Source organism: Pseudophryne corroboree, chromosome 6 (assembly GCF_028390025.1).
Source record: "Pseudophryne corroboree isolate aPseCor3 chromosome 6, aPseCor3.hap2, whole genome shotgun sequence".
In the NCBI taxonomy this organism is placed as follows: Eukaryota; Metazoa; Chordata; class Amphibia; order Anura; family Myobatrachidae; genus Pseudophryne; species Pseudophryne corroboree.
This window is the reverse complement of record NC_086449.1, coordinates 250,433,212-250,453,593: the sequence shown is the minus strand read 5'-3', so window position 1 is coordinate 250,453,593 and position 20,382 is coordinate 250,433,212. Positions and strand designations below refer to the sequence as shown.

General features: G+C 43.0%; 1 protein-coding gene across 3 annotated transcripts in view; it reads left to right on the top strand.

Moving 5' to 3' along the window:
• Positions 1-20,382, top strand: part of LOC134931960 (ADAMTS-like protein 5) — a 123,946-nt gene that overhangs the window by 70,602 nt on the left and 32,962 nt on the right. For all 3 annotated transcript variants that reach the window (XM_063925870.1, XM_063925869.1, XM_063925868.1), the window contains 6 exons: positions 2,364-2,424; positions 2,529-2,631; positions 3,459-3,586; positions 5,724-5,847; positions 8,010-8,093; positions 15,562-15,725. In XM_063925870.1, the coding sequence (XP_063781940.1) occupies positions 2,364-2,424; positions 2,529-2,631; positions 3,459-3,586; positions 5,724-5,847; positions 8,010-8,093; positions 15,562-15,725 (664 nt within the window). The remainder of the gene's footprint in view (positions 1-2,363; positions 2,425-2,528; positions 2,632-3,458; positions 3,587-5,723; positions 5,848-8,009; positions 8,094-15,561; positions 15,726-20,382) is intronic.

Below are 20,382 nucleotides of genomic sequence, written 5' to 3'. Positions count from 1 at the left end.
ACGGGAAGTCTTCAAGCTGGACACCAGTAGTCAGCGGAATACCACAGGGGTCTGTACTCCGGCCACTACTGTTCAACATATTTATCAATGACCTAGAAATAGGCCTGGAGAGCACAGTTTCAATCTTTGCAGATGATACTAAACTGTGTAGGGTAATTAATTCAGAAATAGATATAGAGTCTCTGCAGAATGACTTATCTAAATTTGAAATCTGGGCGTATAAATGGAGAATGAGGTTCAATATAGAAAAATGCAAGGTTATGCATTTCGGGACTAAAAACAAACTTGCATCCTACATATTAAACGGGGAAAGTCTAGGGGTAACAGTTTTGGAAAAAGATTTGGGTGTACTCATTGATAATAAGCTTAATAACCATATCAAAATCAGCTTTATTGGCCAGGTACACTTGCGTATACTAGGAATTTGTCTTCGGTTTGCTATACAACAGCCAAGTAGGTAACAGATAAACAGGTGGGGGGTCAAGTAAAGTCACACAGATAGGTATACCGTAGGGACACAAGTGAGTTACATGTACGTCTAGTCAGTCAATGTTCAGGAGTTCAGCAGGCGGACCACTTGGGGAAAGAAACTTTTGAGGCTTCTGGTGGACCTGGGGTGGACGGCCCTGTAACGCCTGCTTGAAGGAATCAAGTTAAACATGCTGTGGCCGGGGTGTAGCTGGTCTTTTAGTATCTTCGTTGCTCGCTTTTTAGCTCTGGAAAGGTACAGGTCCTGGACTGAGGGAAGGTCGGCACCGATGATCTTCTCTGCGGTTCTGACCACCTTTTAGAGCCTGCATCTGTCCCTCGCGCTGGCGGAGCTGTACCATACCAGTGTCGAGGAGCACAGTACCGACTCCACATATACAATGTCAAAGCGCAGTAAAGAAGGCAAGTAAGGTGCTAGCGTGTATAAAACAGGGAATTGAGACAAGGGACGAGGATGTAATCCTGCCGCTGTACAAATCATTGGTACGTCCACACCTGGATATTGTGTTCAGTTTTGGGCACCACTGTATAAAAAAGATATCGGTGAACTCAAAAGGGTTCAAAGGCGAGCTACTAAATTGATTAAAGGGCTAGAGGGACTGGATTACGAGGAAAGGCTTACTAGGTTGAATATGTATACACTGGAACAAAGGCGTCTAAGAGGAGACATTATTAATGTCTTCAGATATGTAAAGGGGTACTACAAGGAGTAATCAGAGGAATTATTTATTAAAAGAACTCTGTTTAGGACACGTGGGTACTCGTTGAAGCTGGAGGGAAAAAAAATCCGTACGCAACAGAGGAAAGTGTTCTTTACTGTTAGGGCAATAAGGATTTGGAATTCCTTGCCAGGGAAAGTGGTAATGGTGGACTCTGTAAATGCATTTTAAAAAAGGATTGGATGAATTTCTGATTGAAAGGATATCCAAGGTTACAACATCTAAAATATTGACGTTGTTAATCAGGGTGTAACATGACTTTTATAGTTGTTAACTAGTCATAAAACATTCTTCAACAGGTACAGTAAAATCAACTCAACTTGATACAGAGTACAGGTTGAACACGATGGGCATTTTGCCTCTTTTCAACCTCAATTACTATGTTACTTTGTAAGTCTGGGTCATCATAAGTGATAAGAGTCCAGTGATGTTTGCCGCTCTCTACTTGGGCCAATCCAGTCTTTGTCATGCAGGTGCCAGAATTTGTCATGCACAGACCCATATATAAGGTAGAAGAACACACAAGTCATTTTTGGAAGGCATACAGGGTCATCTTTATACTGAAAATATTAGATTCTATGACAGAATGGGACCTAAATGTTGGCCCATGCCGAATTCTACTCAACATTTAGCCAGTCTGTGAATATGGACTGCTAGTTAGCAAATCGGGAAAATAAAATCTATAAATATACATTATAGAAAAATAGCAGTCCTAAACGACAGTATGTAATTGATGAATCCAACACATTTATTTACAATTCATTGTTTCGATTAAGTCCTTTTTATGTATATAATTTACTCTTGCTGTTTATGTTTAGATTTGTGCTGTAACCCCAGAGATGGTTCATTGCTTGTCATTTTGACATATAAGAAATCGCTTTGCTCTTGCAAACCAAAACTATGCGCTTTCTGTAAGTTGTTTGAACAAATTATTTAGGTCATTATGACGCCTTTTATTTATGGGTTAAAAACATGTCCTCTCCTGCCGAGTTGTCAGTAGAAGAATTCATGTGTCTATTCCAAAATCTTAAAAGATGTATTTCTGTAACAAGATAATGTGGTGTTGGAGTCTGGTTACAACATTAACCCTTATTGCTGGCTGCTGAGGTTTTCAGTCTCAATTATTAATTCTTAATCTTTGCTGTTTCTAAATAGAGATTCATCAGGACCAGACTGCCCTGGAGACACGAGACAGTACCAAGTGTGTAACATAAAGGTGAGATCACACTCCTATTCAGTGTAGATTGTCCTAGAGTCTTATTGACACCTGCAGGCTGAGGAAGGAAGGATAATGTAATAGATGACTCTCTTCCTGTACAGGACTGTCCGTCTGGAGTGACCGATTTCAGGCATTTCCAATGCTCTGCTTACAACAACAAGCCTCTAATGGGAATTTACTACAGATGGGACCCTTTCCAGTCAGGTTAACCAATTATTTCTGCATTGTTTTCCTGTCTACTGTATATTGCTCACCTAATTCATTGCCAAAGGTAACAGATGCCTTGTAAATAAAACAGACACCTTTTATAGCATTTTATAAAACAAATCCATACATTAAAGTTTATCCTAAAAGGGCCATTAAACTTATAGTTGATTGAGTTATCTCTGTGATTAACAACCAGTGTATCTGTCCATATTTCTGTGTCACAATGTCGAGCTGGATATTTCATAAGTTGCATTTATTCTAGTGAGATGCTATTTAAACAGTAACTGTAAATCACTTGTGGTAATTGGACTTTTTAATAGAAAATGACTGAAGTTAACAAAGTTATTATGGCTCCGAAACATATTTGTTTTCATAATGATGGTTTTATTTATTACAATATTTTAACACTCCTGAAAAAAATGAATTGCAGTCAATTCCTAAACCCCCTAAACTGGTAATCACTGAGTTATGCTATATAGGAAACAATTTTAGTTGTACAGATGTAGCCAGGCCGTGTCCCAGTGGTGATTAATAGCCCAGTAGCTGTACAGCTTGAAGTGACACAGAAATAAATCACTGTGTGGAGGTAGTAATTTAGGAGCAATGGCGTAACCACTCAGCAGCCTCCACTGATGTTTTACTGAGTTCCCAAATAAAATAAATATACTTCTTTATTGAATATATATGAGTTTCACCATAACCCATCTGATCTTTAACTTGTACTGTATATGTCCACACTATGTGCAAAATAATGTCTGGTGTTACAGTATCTCTACACACAACGTTGCAGAATAAAGTTCTGTGTAATTCTATTTCCCAATAAGGACAAGGAGACTGTGAGCTGAGCTGCTTGGCACAGGGGCAGAATTTCTATTACAACTTTGGCAGAGTGTTGGATGGAACGTCATGCCGAACCGAGTATGATGGTGTCTGCATTAATGGGCAGTGCTTGGTAAGTATGGGCAAGTGCTGTTTCTGCAAACTGGAAGGCTCGTTATCATTTAAGCTTTAAGTACTATTTAAGCATTTCCCGCCATTGTTTTTAAGTTCACTTTAAAGAGCAAGTAAAGCGACTATTTAACATTTAATCTATCCAAGGCTGTGTATTACTGAGCTCGGCTGTAGCATTCACACTTAGGGCCTAATTCAGACTGGATCGCGGCAGTGGCAGCCATCGCAGTCTGAATCCCTATGTGGAGTGCGCATGCGCAGTAGCCGCACTGCGCGTGCGCACCCCGGGAGCCCAGTGAGATGCTAACAGCATCTCTGGGCTGCAATCACCTCTGCCTGATTGACAGGCAGAGGCGGTTTGCGGGGTGGGAGGGGGCGTGCCAATGGTATTAGAACGCTGGCACAGTCCGGACAACGCAGGAATGTCTGGACCTTTGGGGGGGGGGGGGGGGGGGGGGCGCAGCGGCTGCATGACGTAACATGCAGCTGCTGCAACCCGGGACGAGTAGCTCCTGTGTGCTGGCAGGGAGCTACTCGTCAGGTGCAAAACCGTCGCCACCTCGTGGTGGGGGGTTAGGGCCTGACATGTAGGGCGGACTAGCCCTGTGCTGGGCGTCCCCCCGCATGTCAGAGTAAATGATTGTAGATGTGCTAAATTTAGCACATCTACGATCAGATCTGAATTACCCCCTTTAGTTGGAAGTAAAATTAACCTTCTCACAGACATGCATAGGCTGGACATGTGGCTCTTGTTTTCCGAGAAGTAGGGGTGGCCATCAGCCATCTATGATTCTGAACCATTGAAGGTTTGTGGTGGTTTGCTGAATACTTTTGCCATCAACTGCGGAGAACCAAATGGCTTCAAGCCATCGATTGTAGCCCAAACCCCCCCCCCCCCCCCCCCGATGCCACTGCTTGTGCCTACCTATAGCAGGTGAAAGAAATACGCCACCAAACAGGCCTATTTGGTAATGGACCTTGTGTACCTGAGAACGACCAGGTGCAACTGTGTAAAGCCACATTTGTGTGTACTTGTTTTCTGTGCATGTGCAGAATGAATTCATACAAGATACTCTGTGCAAATGGGCGTATGTGTAACTCTGTATCAGCCCCAATACTTCCACGTGTTCTCTTATCTCTCCCTTGCATCAGGCTGTCATATTATTAGGGACCAACCTCTGTAAAGCAGCAGACATATTGCAGACTTGCTGTGCATAAATGCCCTGTGTGGATTGGCTGGTTCATATAAAAGAGCAAGGTCCACAGTAACTGATGTCTACATGCCCAGCTTTTTAACAAGGTGTTTTAATCTAATTATCATATTGGAAATCTTTAGGTTTATGGGAAGTAGCGACATCATCAGAAATGTGCAGCTCTCTGTACGTTATTAGATTTCCAGTATTATAAAGTATTACTTTTCTTTCAGGAAAAGTAGTTCACAGTACTATTTACATAGTATTGTTTCCAAGTTCTGTATTGGACATGTATTTGCCTTATGGGCTATGGTCCTGATTTGCAGTTGCCCACTTTCTGTGCCTGAAAACAGGTGTGGATCTCCGCTGTGTATCCGAGTGGGACGCGTCTATGCAGCCACACTGCCCCATATATACTCTTGTGAGAGCAGCTGTCGCTGGTATCGGCTCACATTGGCACCAGCCCTATCAAAAGATCTATCTGCAATCACATGATCTCTGCGTATGCTCCCCTCTGAATAGCCTTCCATTCCGACATGCCCACTGCGGCTCACTTGTGAATTCCCCATTGCCGTCCACTTACTCCCATTTAGCCACAAGAGATCCGTCTGACTTCTGTGCGACGCTAAATTGTACAAAGAGATGCATATCTACGCCTTGGGCGCAGTGAGAAAACACGCAGGTGAAGCTGCTTTTTGTGCGTCTATGAATTAGGAACAATATATTTATCACAATGAAAAAGGTATTCATAATGTACTGTGTCATTCAGAATTACGTAGTCATTGTAAAACCTGAATGTCTATTCTGTTTCATAAAAAAAAATCTTTGCCTCTTGATCCCCAATAACCGATGCTGCACTTTCTGCCTCTTCTCTCACCCTCTTGCATGCACGAAGGCAGTTGTAAGAAAAATAAACGTTCTCTTTTCACATCTATGTTTTTCTAGCAAGTTGGCTGTGACTTCATCTTGGGATCGGATGCGCAAACTGATATCTGTGGAGTTTGTGGAGGGAGAAACGTGTCTTGCCGACACCATCACAATGTCTACACTACAAAGTACCCGGCTTCTGGTAACTGTCATCCTGCACTTAGATCAGTGGGAGTGCAGGTCACCGCTGGCCTAGGCACCAGGGCTGCTAGAGAGATATGCTGATTACAGTAGCTGTTTTATCTGTTTGTTTCTACACTGGGTAACTCATGAAATAGAGCAATCTGATATAGCCGCACACACATGTATTTTCATAATGGATCAGCTTGTATAGTGTGTCATATCAGTCACTGAATTAGGTGTCAGTCTAATAATCTGACTTGACGTAAGGGTTTATCGGTATTGTAGTGCCTACATCATGGCTACAGTCACATTCCATCTGCCGTCATTGTGAGAACCACTCCCTGACTCCAGAAAAGCTAGGGCTTAGTACTTCTGTAATAGTTTAGTGTCAGCTTGTTAGACAGTATGATCTAATGTACCTTCATGTGAAGTAAGCCTAAGGAAAGGGAATGACATATAATAATATACCCTACTGTATTTCTAAGTCTGGCATTCAGTTATCAGCCCTTACGTGCATATAGCAAACTTGTATTTATGGCTGTAATTATAGTCCGTTTCATAGGGAAAATATCAACTCTAATTTATTGACAAATTTAAAAAGATCCACATGTGGGGCTAATTATTTCATTGTGATTCTGTGAGGAGACCTGGAAAACATGAACTGTTTGAGGTCCTGAGGACCAAGTTTGAGAACATATTGCTTAGTACAAGCTCTTTGTGGCCTCTTGTACATAGTTTCCCTGACAGATGCATTTAGACCTATATGATATGTACATCCTGCTGGCACATTACACTCATAAACATTCTTCTTAAAGTGCAGTTTAAAAAAAAACCTATAATTTATGTAAGGGGCATTTTTCATGTCTTTTGAAAGTACTAAATGAGTCATTTTATTCTGGCATTATAAGTCCTATAAACTCTCTATGGAGAGATGTATTAAGCCTTAGGGATAAAGCAGAGATAATGCAACACACAATCTGCTCATGATAGTCAGTAAAGGGGGGTACACACGGAGCGATGTTCAGCTAATTTCTAAGCAATCTGACTAGATTGTTTAGAAATTAGCTGAACATCACTCCGTGTGTAGGGGTGCCGGCGACAGCGATGCGCGGTCCCGCGTGTCGCTATCGCCAGTGCTAGATTGGCCTGCATGCAGGCACAATCTAGCAGGTTGCTCATTTCACCGCTGGGTGAAATGAGCGGCCCCCTGTGTCCGTTCTCCCCCCCCGTTCAGCACATTGCGCTGTGCTGAGTGGGGGGAGGGATATGTGCTGAGCGGTCTGTGCTAGACCGCTCAGCACACATCTCTGGAGAAATCTCCCCGTCAGTACGGCCCTTTAGAAGCTGACTGGTTGGTACTTACTGTATTTCTCCACTTATCTCTCTCCAAGGCTTGATACATCTACCCCCATGTGTGGTATTTGGGGATTAAAAAAAAACTCTTACAGGGGAAATACTATCCTTTTTTGAATTAATATTAAATATCATTCTACTACGTAGCAAATGGTGTTTGTACAAATTGTCTCATTTTTAAGTGATATGCAGACGTATTCATTGATTCAAGTCAGTGACTTGGAGGGTAGGACAGACATTCACAGACAGATGGAAATGTGTATGCTTTTTCACGTAAGCGGAGCTTTGCAGAATCAAAAAGGCATAAAATACTGTTCAGCCTCCTTGATGTGAGAGACATTTGTATGTTTTTGTTATAATTTTGTAAAATGTTTGTTTTTTTCTGTTAGTTAAAGATAGTAAGATTCATTTTAGTCTTTATTTGACTTGCCCTCTTGAGGTCTGTAACCCTTAAGAGTGTCACTCAAGACCTGCATAGTGTGTTCACTGTTTAATCATGAGAGATAAAGTCCAATGCAGATAAGCAGGTAAAGAAACTTGCCAGGTTATGGTATATTGAAAACAGCTGAGAACAATCCGGTTCATTCCTATAGCTAGTAAATGAAATTCTTCACATTCATGTGGAAATATAACAGCTTGAGCACATTTCCCTCGTACACAGGTTCTTAATGTTATTAACCCCTGTGCCCGAGTAGTGTCAGTCTGCAGGAATCATTCTGGTGTCTCCAGTCAGTGACTTGCCTGAGGGACAAACACAATGTTTTATTTTGTTGAAATGCTTTTAATGTTCTGGCAGGACTCACCTTTCCTCATTGCTGTCATTTTTAGGGCTTTTTGGATACAATGAAGTGACCGTGATCCCTGCAGGTGCCACTAATATCAGGGTGACTGACAAGAGCAATAATTATTTGGGTAAGTGGAGGCTGTTGAAGAACGTCCCATGTGTGGAAATATCCAGGGACTAAGGGGCTGATTCAGACCTGATCGGTGCTGTGCGTTTTCACACTCAGCCGCTGCGACACGGGCAGCGACGAGTAGCTCCCTGCCAGTGCGCAGGAGCTGCACAGGTTGGGAGCTGCGCTGGCTGGGAGCGACTCCTGAAGTACAAAAGCCGCTGTGCGATGCTTTTGTACTTGTACGAGGGGGCAGGGACTGACATGCAGGGCAGACTATCTGTCTATCTATCTATCTATCTATCTATCTATCTATCTATCATTATTTTTTTCACTTAGTCATTTTTAATCAGTGCAATGGTTTTGGGTGTGGGTGAATGTCCTCTAACTGCAGTTATCAGTGCCCTGTGTGTAAATAATAATAGAAATGATGGAATACTTAGTTTGGATTTCTCCAAAACACTGAACTATGCGTCTCTTAGGTGTCTGTGAATAACATTTATAAAGCCTTTTGTATAGTTTCTATATGGCTTGTGCTTTGTGGTGGATCTATAAAGTGTTTCTTACAAGATGTTGTCAGACTATAAATCCCAGGATTCTTAGTTGATAGTTAAAAAAAAAAAATGCTTGTTCCCGGTTGGGTATGATATGTTGACGTGATCATAATGTAATGTCGACTCTGACCAACTCGACATTCATTACATAGATATTGATGAAATGTTGACATGTTACAATGTTGACATATCGTCCCTTGTGACCCAGCGGTGACTTACCTGATCCTAGTGGCTCCAGCTGTGTCTTCTGGGTCCTGGTGTTCATGTGACTGATTTCTGGGTCAAACCTCCAATCATCTGGCATTCCAGGTAAGTATTTATCCTCTATCCCTCACCCTAATTAGAGATGTGCGATTTGGTTCTTTAGAAACTCTAACCCATTCAAATTTTGCGGAGCCAAACTGAACCGAGTCCTAGTTAAGATCTTACTGTGGTCCAGAATTTGGACTTAAATCTGAATTTCAGTTTTGGATTTAACAAATTAAATGATTTTTGCTGTTTTTATCCATTTTCAAGAATTCCAAGATTTGTACCATAAGTTCAGATTCCGAACCAAAACACTTGAGGGTAGTTTTGCAAAACCGAAACCAAAGCACGAGATTCTCTAACTTCTCTTCAGCAGTTTTAAGTTTAACGTGGTTGTTTCACGCAGACGCAGCATTCGGTGAGCTTAATAAAGACTAAGCCTATCGGTTTACTTGACACTAATTTACGTATTATGACTTCAGTGATATCGCTGATTCCCACTCAGGGGTGCATGTAGAAAGTACCCCCAGGTACCAGTGTGTGACTGTAGGGAGATATCTCCCGCTCGCGACTGTTCTGCATTTCTGTACACACCTGCAAAGTGTGCATACATAATGTTAGTCTTTATTTGTAGGAGAGAGGGGGCAGTCTGGGCTTCTCACATTTTAGGGCTGCCCCCAAGAAGTGCAGCAATGTCCATATGTGATGTGGCCGCTCCCCCAATATTGCACCAAGGCCTGAAATTTCTCCTGACTGCCATGTTCCCACAGAGTTGATAAGTTACTTGTCGAAAGTATTATTGTAACTAACCTGGTTCATCACTCTTGCTAGATGTCTCATACACTTTACTGAATTTGAGGGGGGGGGGGGGGAGAGGGGAGCTGTTGAGATGTGTAAGAATTATATAAACACATGTTGATAATAATAATAGACCTTTAGTTTTATTTATTTCATCCACCCGCTGGCAACAGTATAATTTAAGGTAATGGTGTGATGGTATGTAGATGGAAAGCAATATCTTGACACTGCTGTAAATCTAAGGCTTTAAGTGTCATAACATGTCTCTTTAAGATAAGGGCAACTGGTTCTTTTACTGTAGGGATTTAGGGACATCATTCTTTTCTCCTGTTGTGGAAATGCGGAGCGGAACACGTATTTTTATTTTGTATATGTCATGGAAACAGAATTACATGCTTTCCAAAAATAATCTTTGAGAGCCTGTGTATAATCTGATCTGAAATATCCCATTATGAGACGTTTCAAAGCCCTCTGGCTTTTAGTGAAACATATTCTTATCTGCTCATTGGACTCACAAGGCAGACAGGTAACATCTTGCCCAGGAATCAGCTAAATGGAGACAGTCGAATGTTCTCCAGCTCCTACTCCTTCTCATGCTACTCCTCACCTCATGGGAATGAGATCTGCTTTTCTGCAATCATATGTGTTGAATGCTATGTATGGAACCTGGAGTGCTTCTGATGATGAATGACTGCCATTCATTAGCTGTACATCACTGCCATTGCTCCATCAGTGGGTCCGTGCAGGACTGGAGTTGTCCCATTCACCACCATTGTAGCATGTGAGGTAGTAGGCAAATCATGTAAAAAATGAGACGTTATGCTGGATGCTTTTTTTTTTTTGCACAAAGCTTATCTCCCCAATTGATAGTAATAATTATGCATTACAATATATTGTAGGTTGCCTTGTGCCGCTTGTGGTATTAGAATGACCATATTTTAAAGTTGTTTTTGCTTGTAAACTAGAAGTAAGTTTGGAAATAACCAGTAGCATTAAATCCTTCTCCCCTGTTCACTAGGCTAGAATGTGGCATGCAGCTAATTACTGGTCCTTTGTTTCCATTGGTGCAATAACGTCATGCTCTCTACAAAGTAATGCTTAGGGACAAATGTAAGGGCTTCCAATTTTTTTCTTTGCAATTTTCCCACTGGATTAAAAGCAGTCATCTTTATTTATTTTTAAAGGCTAAACCAGGTAGGTTTAAATTCAGCAGGAAAATGCAACATTTTTGGCAAATCAGAAGCTATTACATATGGCCCACAGCGTGGCAGGGGGATACGGTCATTAGGTTGACAAGACTTAGGTCGACCACTATCGGTCGACATGATCACTAGGTCGACATGTACTACTAGTCCAACATGAGCTTTTCAAAAAAAATTTTTTCATACTTTACGATCCATGTGGACTACAATTGGTAACAGTAACCTGTGACAAGCGCAGCGGTAGTGGAGCGATGCACCTTGCCCGAAGTTCGCTCGCCATGCGAGGGGACACGGTGCACTAATTGGGGTTCCCCGTCACTTTACAAAAAAAAAACAACACCAAAAAAGTAAAAAAAAAAGCATGTTGATCTTTTTCCATGTCGACCTAATGCATGTCGACCAATAGTGGTCGACCTAATAACTGACAAACTAAGTCTTGTCGACCTAATGACCCATGTCCTTGGCAGGGTTGATGAGGTTAAATGCTGTTTTACAACCATATGACAGAACAAAGTGTGCATTTCATCTCCCCAGTTGGAGAAAATTAATTGATATTAACGGCGGTATCCTATTAGCAGAGGTTCTATACCGCTGCTAATAGGATCACCGGGGGGCTATCCTATTAGCTCCGATGCCGACACTTATTGGGGACTATGCTTTGGGTCCCTGAGGCACCCGATGCATAATCTGGGATAACGGGCCGCCCGAGCCACGAAAACACATGGGATCGGGGACTTATCCCTGGTCTTATGTGTTATTGAACAATCGTTTTTACCAGCCGAAAAAGCATTGGGAATAATAGGGTACCGCCCTATGAGTGTTCAGTTCCTTGTGTTCAGTTACAAATTTGTGTATTGGTGAATATCATCTGTACAGGATTTGTGTAAATAGTAGTCATGTAGATTTTTTTTGTTTTTACTTTTAGTACAGAATATCCAAGATTTGTACAGTTTTGAACCTATTGTTAGTGCATATAGCATTTACATTTATTTATTAACAGTTCTTTCTGCAGTGCACACATTTTCTGCAACATTTTACAGAGACTATTTCAGTCATTCACATCAGTCCCTGCTCCAGTGGAGCTTACAATCTATATTCCCTATCACATGGACACACACACGAACACTAGAGTTCTTCTTTTACCAGAAGCCAATTAAACTGCCATCATATTTTTGGAGTGTTGGATGATACCAGAGTACCTGGAGGAAATCTATGCAAGCATTGGGAGAACTAGTAAACTCCACAGATATTTGTATAACTGGTATGTCAATTTGACTATAGATGAGGACATGTACATAGAGTATGGCCAAAACTGCAATATACCGGTCCCTGTTCTGATGGAGGTTTATTAGCAAATATGCCATATACAATGATCATCCATTGGCATCTATCTTCTGTACATGGTAATCCATCAGATTTTAGGGTCTCATTTATCAATGAGTGATAAAACTCATTGTGAATGATAAAACTTGTTGCGTATGATAAATGGGGCTCCAGCCAGTCAGCTTCTAACTGCCCTGTGTACAGCTCCTAACTGCCCTGTGTACAGCTCCTAACTTCCCTGTGTACAGCTCCTAACTGCCCTGTGTACAGCTCCTAACTGCCCTGTGTACAGCTCCTAACTGCCCTGTGTACAGCTCCTAACTGCCCTGTGTACAGCTCCTAACTGCCCTGTGTACAGCTCCTAACTGCCCTGCGTACAGCTCCTAACTGCCCTGCGTACAGCTCCTAACTGCCCTGCGTACAGCTCCTAACTGCCCTGCGTACAGCTCCTAACTGCCCTGCGTACAGCTCCTAACTGCCCTGCGTACAGCTCCTAACTGCCCTGCGTACAGCTCCTAACTGCCCTGCGTACAGCTCCTAACTGCCCTGCGTACAGCTCCTAACTGCCCTGCGTACAGCTCCTAACTTCCCTGCGTACAGCTCCTAACTTCCCTGCGTACAGCTCCTAACTGCCCTGCGTACAGCTCCTAACTGCCCTGCGTACAGCTCCTAACTGCCCTGCGTACAGCTCCTAACTGCCCTGCGTACAGCTCCTAACTGCCCTGCTTACAGCTCCTAACTGCCCTGCTTACAGCTCCTAACTGCCCTGCTTACAGCTCCTAACTGCCCTGCTTACAGCTCCTGTCATGTGTACAATTCCTAATTGTCATGTGTTTGAAAAATGACAGTTGGGAGCTGATTGGCTGGTGCACCATTTATCATACACAATGGGTGGAATTCAAAAGTTTGAGAAGTCGGTTGGTGTCTGTTTTTTCCTGTCTATTAGATAGGAAAATACAGACTCCCAACTGACTTTTCAAACATTTGAATCTCCCCCAATGAGTTATATATACAGTATATCTAATGCGTACACACACTGTCCAAGTCAAAACTATTTCAGACTAAAGTTTTGCACTAGTTTTAAAAATAAATAAATGAAGGAATGTTTGCTGTACGCCATGGTTGTTGTGTGTGTGTGAACCCACACGTATGGAATGACTTTCAACACAAAGTGATGGAGTGATAAAATACAATATACACAATGCCCTCCTAGCTCTTGTGTAGCACTCCTCTTTCAATACTGTTAAATATAACATTCAAGTTACATATTATGGAAAGTTGTATTCCTTAAATATGTTTGTAACACCCTGATGGATGTTTGACATTTTCTTATGCTGCAGTATATTTACTTTATATTCTATTACATTCTACAATTCCTATCATCAGCTCATTTATTCCAAAGGTACTAAAAGGGGTTCACTACGGCTGGCCGGCGGTCGGGCTCCCGGCGCCCAGCATACCGGCACCGGGAGCCCGACCGCCGGCTGACCGACAGTGTGGCGAGCGCAAATGAGCCCCTTGTGGGCTCGCTGCGCTCGCCACGCTACGGGCACGGTGGCGCGCTACGCGCGCCACACTATTTTATTCTCCCTCTATGGGGGTCGTGGACCCCCACGAGGGAAAATAAGTGTCGGTATGCCGGCGGTCGGGCTCCCGGCGCCGGTATACTGAGCGCCGGGAGCCCGACCGCCGGCATACAGAAGACCACCCACTAAAAGAGGTGTGTAGTGCTCACGAGTGTGGCAATGGGGATAATTCAGACCTGATCGTAGATGTGCTAAATTTAGCATATCTACGATCAGTTTTACAGACATGCGGGGGGACGCCCAGCACAGGGCTAATCCGCCCCGCATGTCTGGTTCTGCCCCCCCTCCCCCGCACAGGTACAAAAGCATTGCATAGCGGCAATGCTTTTGTACCCGACGAGTAGGTCCCTGCCAGTGTAGCGCCTGCATGCTGGCAGGCCGCTACTCACCACGTCCCGGGTCACAATGGCTGCGTGTGATGTCATGAAGCCACTGCGGAACGCCACCCATTGCTCCCATTGCTCCGGACACGGCTCCGTTGTCTGGACCGTGCCCCGCCACCGGCGTTTTAACGCTGTTAGTACGTTCCCTCCCGCCCCACGACCGCGCAGAGGTGATCGCCCCAGTGAGATGTTGATAGCATCTCACTGGGGTCTCGGGGTGCGCGGACACACTCCACAAAGTAATTCAGACTGCGATAGCTGCCACTGCAATGATCCAGTCTGAATTACCCCCAATGGGCGGAAGTGTTCTGTGTTATATGCCCTGTAAAGTTACAGCTTTATCTCCTATACAGTTTTTATGAACTCTGAAAACTTTCACATATTTATTATATCCCACATCTTACCTCCAAAAAGCATCTGCAGTGGGCATCCTTCATTCTTATTGTGGGTACTTACTTTGTGTAGGAATCTTCTGAAAACACCCGAGTATATTTTTATTAAATAGGTCCTATATTGTGGATAACATTAACTCTATTTATTTATTTTTTAGAATTCAGTTTGCTTTAGGTACAGATCCAAACACATGTACATTTCATTGCAGTGTGTCTCACATATAAAACTATAAAGTGAATTTATTTTTATCTTGTGTTTGATGTTTATTTACTTTTGGATATTTGTTTTTGATGGTAGCAAATGTTTTCCTCCTTTTCAGAACCATTTGCTGTTAGAATGATTATTTTTGTAAAAAAAAAAAATTATGTATTGTAAATGACTGAAATTGAGTTTGCTGTTTCCAAAGTTGATGTGTGCAGGGGAAGGAAACCGAGCGGTTCCCTAGCTTTGTTTTTTATATCTTCTTATTATAGATATGGTTGGCACGGTAGAGTAATAATAGGAACACACGATGTACGTTTATACATATCCACTACCTTAATAAACAAGTGATTACACATCCTCAGAGCAAAGGTTTCTGTGCAACAATTTCTTGGCAACAAGATGACATAAAAATAAACCTGTTTAATGTAGCTGGTTGGAAGCCTCCGGAGAACCCGTTAGACCAGCATATTTATTATCCAATCTCCTCCAAGTAAATATTATGTAGAATCTAGAAAACTTGTTCAGACTGTAAGTTTTTTTATATTTGCTTTGCTTTGTTTTACGATTTTTAATTATATTATTAAATTGTTGGTAATAAAAGTATGATACACTTATGTTCATTAGTATTTGCAGCTGTACATTAGTGACTAATAAAAGAAGGTAAGGCTGCTCAGCTGGGCACTCCATGGAGCCAGACTTCATCTTATGTCTTGTTGTTAAGTGAGCCGTGGAATGCATGTTTTGCAATGTCCTCCATGAGCCTGTACACTTACTTTACACAATTCTCCTTTCTCATAGCTCTGCGAAACAGAAATTATCATTATGTAATCAATGGGAACTGGGCCATTAACCATCCCGGAGTCTTCAGTGTGGCAGGTACCAAGATCCAGTACAAGCGCTCTGCTGATAATACGGAGACTCTTGAGACTGCAGGACCAACAGATGAGGATTTACATGTCATGGTATGTAGCCTTGTGCGTGTGTGTGTGTATGTGTATGTATATGTGTGTGTGTGTGTGTGTGTGTGTGTGTGTGTGTATATATATATATATATATATATATATATATATATATATATATATATATATATAATATGAGAGAGGGAGATAGAGGTAGATATAGAGAGACCAGTATTTAATGTTATACAATACATTCATTACATAGCAAGCAACTTCAATAATTGCGATATGTGTTTGTTTTTTATACCTACTTAGAAAGATTGGTTTTACCATGTGTGAATTTGTTTTTCTTGTTTGTGGCAGCCTTCCAAGTCCAACATATATTTATCAGTCTTCATGGTCCACATGTCTGTTTGTTCCCCATTAGTAAATTGTTGGGAATAGGACAGATTGCAGCCAATCAGATTATCAGACTGCGCACAACAGCACAGAAGCAGTGATCTGTCCTCTCGTGTGTTTGTGTAAGCATGAATAGCGCTATGTTTGTCATGAGCTTTTTTACTGTGTCGGAAATATCCACAGGCTGAGAGTTCGATAGTGGAAAGAGCAGGGTCAAACAAAAAGACAGTAGTGATGCCAGATTAATGCATACAATTTCTTTTCAGTCATGATATTACATGCAGATGGTGTATGCGCCTCATTGCAACTTAACTGACATGAGGCACATTTTACTAAAGAGTTGTTTGCCAAAATAAGGAGCAATAAGGAATGTTATATTGCATTTCACACAGCAGAAAGCTATTCCATGGCATTGCGCATGAAAAGGTTATTTGGCTTCACTTGTTTCAATATTTACTTTATTTTTTTAAACTGATACTGATTTTGGGCTTAGCTCAGCATTTTTGTAAAGCTTTTGGTCAGTAGGTTTCAAAATACCCATCTAACACTGGCAAAATTATTTCCAATAGTTTTTTTAACTTGCATTTTAGTAGACCAGGAGGCATATGCATCAATGCTTGGAGAGAGTTAAAGCACCAGCCAATCAGCTCCTAACTTACATGTTACAAGCTGTGTTTGAAAAAAAAATGACAGGAACTGATTGGTTGACTATCTCCCTTCACTTTGGGATTCAATTGGCCCCATTCATTTACTGGGGTGAAAAGGGAGGCCCATTTTATCGCCCATTAAATTAATCTGTTCTTAGGTGTTAACACTAAGAATCTGGGATAAGTTCCCAAACGTATGTGCTCAGGCTATTTATCAAGGATATCTTTTTGGGTTGTTCAGATCTGAAAATAAATCCCCGTTAAGTGCAGCCTGCGGGTTGCTTTCGGGGTCTAACTGAATAGCCCTGGGAGATCAGTTACTGTGGCTAATTGAATTCCCCTCTCGCCAAGCATTGATGCACATGCCCAGAGGCTGAATCTGTATTAAGAACAACTTTGTATTTGTGTAGCCAGCGAACAGTTAAGGGGGGTACTCACGGAGCGATCTCTGCTTAAAATCTAAGCAATCTGACTAGATTGCTTAGATTTTAAGCAGTGATCACTCCATGCAGAGGCGGAACTACCGCCAGTGCAACCAGTGCGTTGCACTGGGGCCCGCCTCTGTCCAGGGGCCCAAAGCATGTAATGAGTCAAACTGACTCATTACATGCCGCTGTGTGCTGCGGGCAACCGCTGCCCGCAGCGCACAGCCGCCCGGAGAGGAGCAGCGGTACGGGGGAAGGAGGAGGAGGGAGGTGGAGGAGGGAGCCGCAGCAGTGCTTTGTTACTGGTGGAGGCGCTGCTGCTGCTGCCCCTCTGCTTCACTATAGGCTGTCTTCCGAGAACAGCCTATAGTGAAGCCGAAGGACAGCAGCAGCAGCGCCTCCACCAATAACACAGCGCTGCTGCGGCTCCCTCCTCCACCTCCCTCCTCCTCCTCCTCTCCAGCCCGGGAATCGTCAAGCTGCACCGAGAAGGGGACGCTGTCTGCCGTAATGTATAAAAAGAGGAATCTGTCCGCTGTAAGGTGTAAAAGGTTCTCTACCTGGTGTAGTGGTGCTACGGTGCGGCGTAATTTGAATAATGGAGACTACTGTGCACCGTTTTATGAATTGGTATTATTTTGTGGCCACACCCCTTCCCCACAAAGCCACGGCACTATGTATTTTTGCGCGCGCCTGAGGCGCGCACTGCCCCTGTTTTGCATGCAGGGGTGGGGCTCTGATGCCGTTTCTTGCACACAGTGCTAAAATGTCTAGTTACGGCACTGTTGCAAGGTATCCATTTCTCTGGCCCTGAGCAGGTCCCCCTCACCAGATCCTCTCCAGGGGTGAGGGGGTGGACTTGGATGGGATGGGGGGGGGGAAGGAGCCCAAAGCATTTTGTCGTACCTGGGCCCACCGCTCGCTAGTTCCGCCACTGACTCCATGTGTACCCCTCATAGCGATAGCGATGCGCAGCCCCGCACATCGGTATCGCTGGTGCTAGATTGGCCTGCATGCAGGCCAATCTAGCAGGTCACTCATTTCACCAGCTGGGTGAAATGAGCGGCCCCCCGTCTCCCCCCGCACGCTCAGCACACATCGCACTGTGCTGAGCGGCGGGAGAGATGTGGGCTGAGCGGTTCGCTCAGCACACATCTCTCCCAAATCGGGCCGTCAGTACTGGCCTTTAGAGTACTGTATGATAGTGATCCCTTCAGCAGCTGAAAAGTACAAAATATGGATGGCAAAATGTGTTTAATGTACCATAACACAATAAATATGGAGTTTAGCAAAGCTGTCATTAAAGCATTTACAAATGTGTATAGAAACGTTGCCGATACAATGGCAGGAATTACAGTGGGCAACTGGGGAGCTGATTGTAATACTTAATAAGTCAATCCTGGGTTGGAATCCATCTGATAGTTTTATATCCCGCAATTCCATGCTATAAATGCCAGGAGACCAAAGTACTAATGAAGACCACTGTGCACAAAATATAGACATAACTTACTTTATCCATAACATTACTGAAAAGATAGTATCCAGTTATAAATGCCATGACTATATAAAAATGCAATACATCTTTGCAGAATAGTCACAATCAGTGTTTTCAAAAGCAATTAAATATAAACATAATTCAAATTACTGTTCATAGCCCAAATCAACTATTTTGTTTCCCTTTCAACCTCTTGGCAGCCATTGCAAAGGGTCTACTCTGGGGATCAGTACTAAATCCCGCTGGACGGGATCCCGGCAGTCGAAATACCAATGCTGCACCTTGTGGGCTCGCTTCGCTCGCCACGCTGCGGGCACGGTGCCTCGCTACGCTCGGCACACTATTATATTCTCCCTCTGTGGGTGTTGTGGACACCCACGGAGGGAGAATATGTCGGGATTCCGGCGTCAGTATTTCGATCGCCGGGATTCCGTCTGGCGGGATCTTGACCGCCTCCCCTACTCTGGGAGTGCAAATAGGGGCAGGGGAGGCTCCCTGCAAAAGAGAAGCTGGATATTTGGCCTGCCTCATCCCTGTCTCGGTGTGTGCTGGGAAATTGCTGGTGTCTATAGGATGTCACTTCCAGGTTGCGCCTTTTGTACGGACTGTATGGCTGCTGATAAAATGCTGAGTCTATACTACAGAAAAACTACAGATCTGTTTATTTTTAGCAATATGAAGCCTGATCCCAGCCCCCCAAAAAGCACCCTTCCTAGGCAGCACACTCTGAGTACTTTAGTGGACTTTGTATACTTTTTCTACATAAATTTAGTTACTTTCTCTTCTCCGTACTCTTTCAGAGCCTGCTGGTTGGAAGGAAACCTGCAAAACTCATCATCTTGTTTGTGCAGCTTGGCATAAACATTTAGCTGATGATCTTTTGGGGGCTTAGTATGTGTGGATTGTATCCCTCAACCCAAATAATCACTAGCCCCACCTCCTGAACTAAGTAAGCAGGTCATTTTTCCGGGTGGGGATAAAAGTGTAGGATAAGTTTGTCACTAAAGGCGGGTACACACTACACGACGGAGAATTACCGGCAGTGAACAACTATATCGTTGAACGATATAGCGTGTAACGATATAGTGCATACACACTGAACGTTATTGTTTAAAGATAACGTTCAGTAATGTCACTGCCGGCATTCCCAAACATGCAGCTCAGCCCAACATTGACGGGTTGAGCTGCATTTGCGCTCAATATTGGTGATCGCTGAACGGTGTGTGGGAGCGCACATCGTTCATCGGTCACCAATATTGTCCCCATACACACTGGACGATCTCAGCCTTAAAATATACAATAACGATTTATTTCGTAATCATTTATTTTTTAGCCTAAAATCGCCTAGTGTGTACTCCCATTTAGAAAGATTTAACTAATATACAGGGAAAAAGGAGATCCTGGTCAGTTAGTGTTGATAAATGATTCTCAGGCTGGTTCTTCAAGAGCCTGTACATCCCTGAGTTCTTATTGACTTGGTTGATCATCAAGCAATGAACTGGGAGAAATTTGGGAAGAACAAGGGTCATCTAACCCTGATATTGTGAATGTTCTACTTAAAACCTATTACAAAACTATGGCGATAGCAGCTATCCCAGCCCCTGCTTCTCCTCAATATTCCCTTTTTCTGGACCATCAAAGACAAGGCAGAGTGTTTTCTAGCTTGCCGGTTATCATTGATCTTCATTAATAAGGAAAGGGAACTGTAGGCAAGACATCAATTTAATATTTTTCTTCATAAACAAGGTCCACTA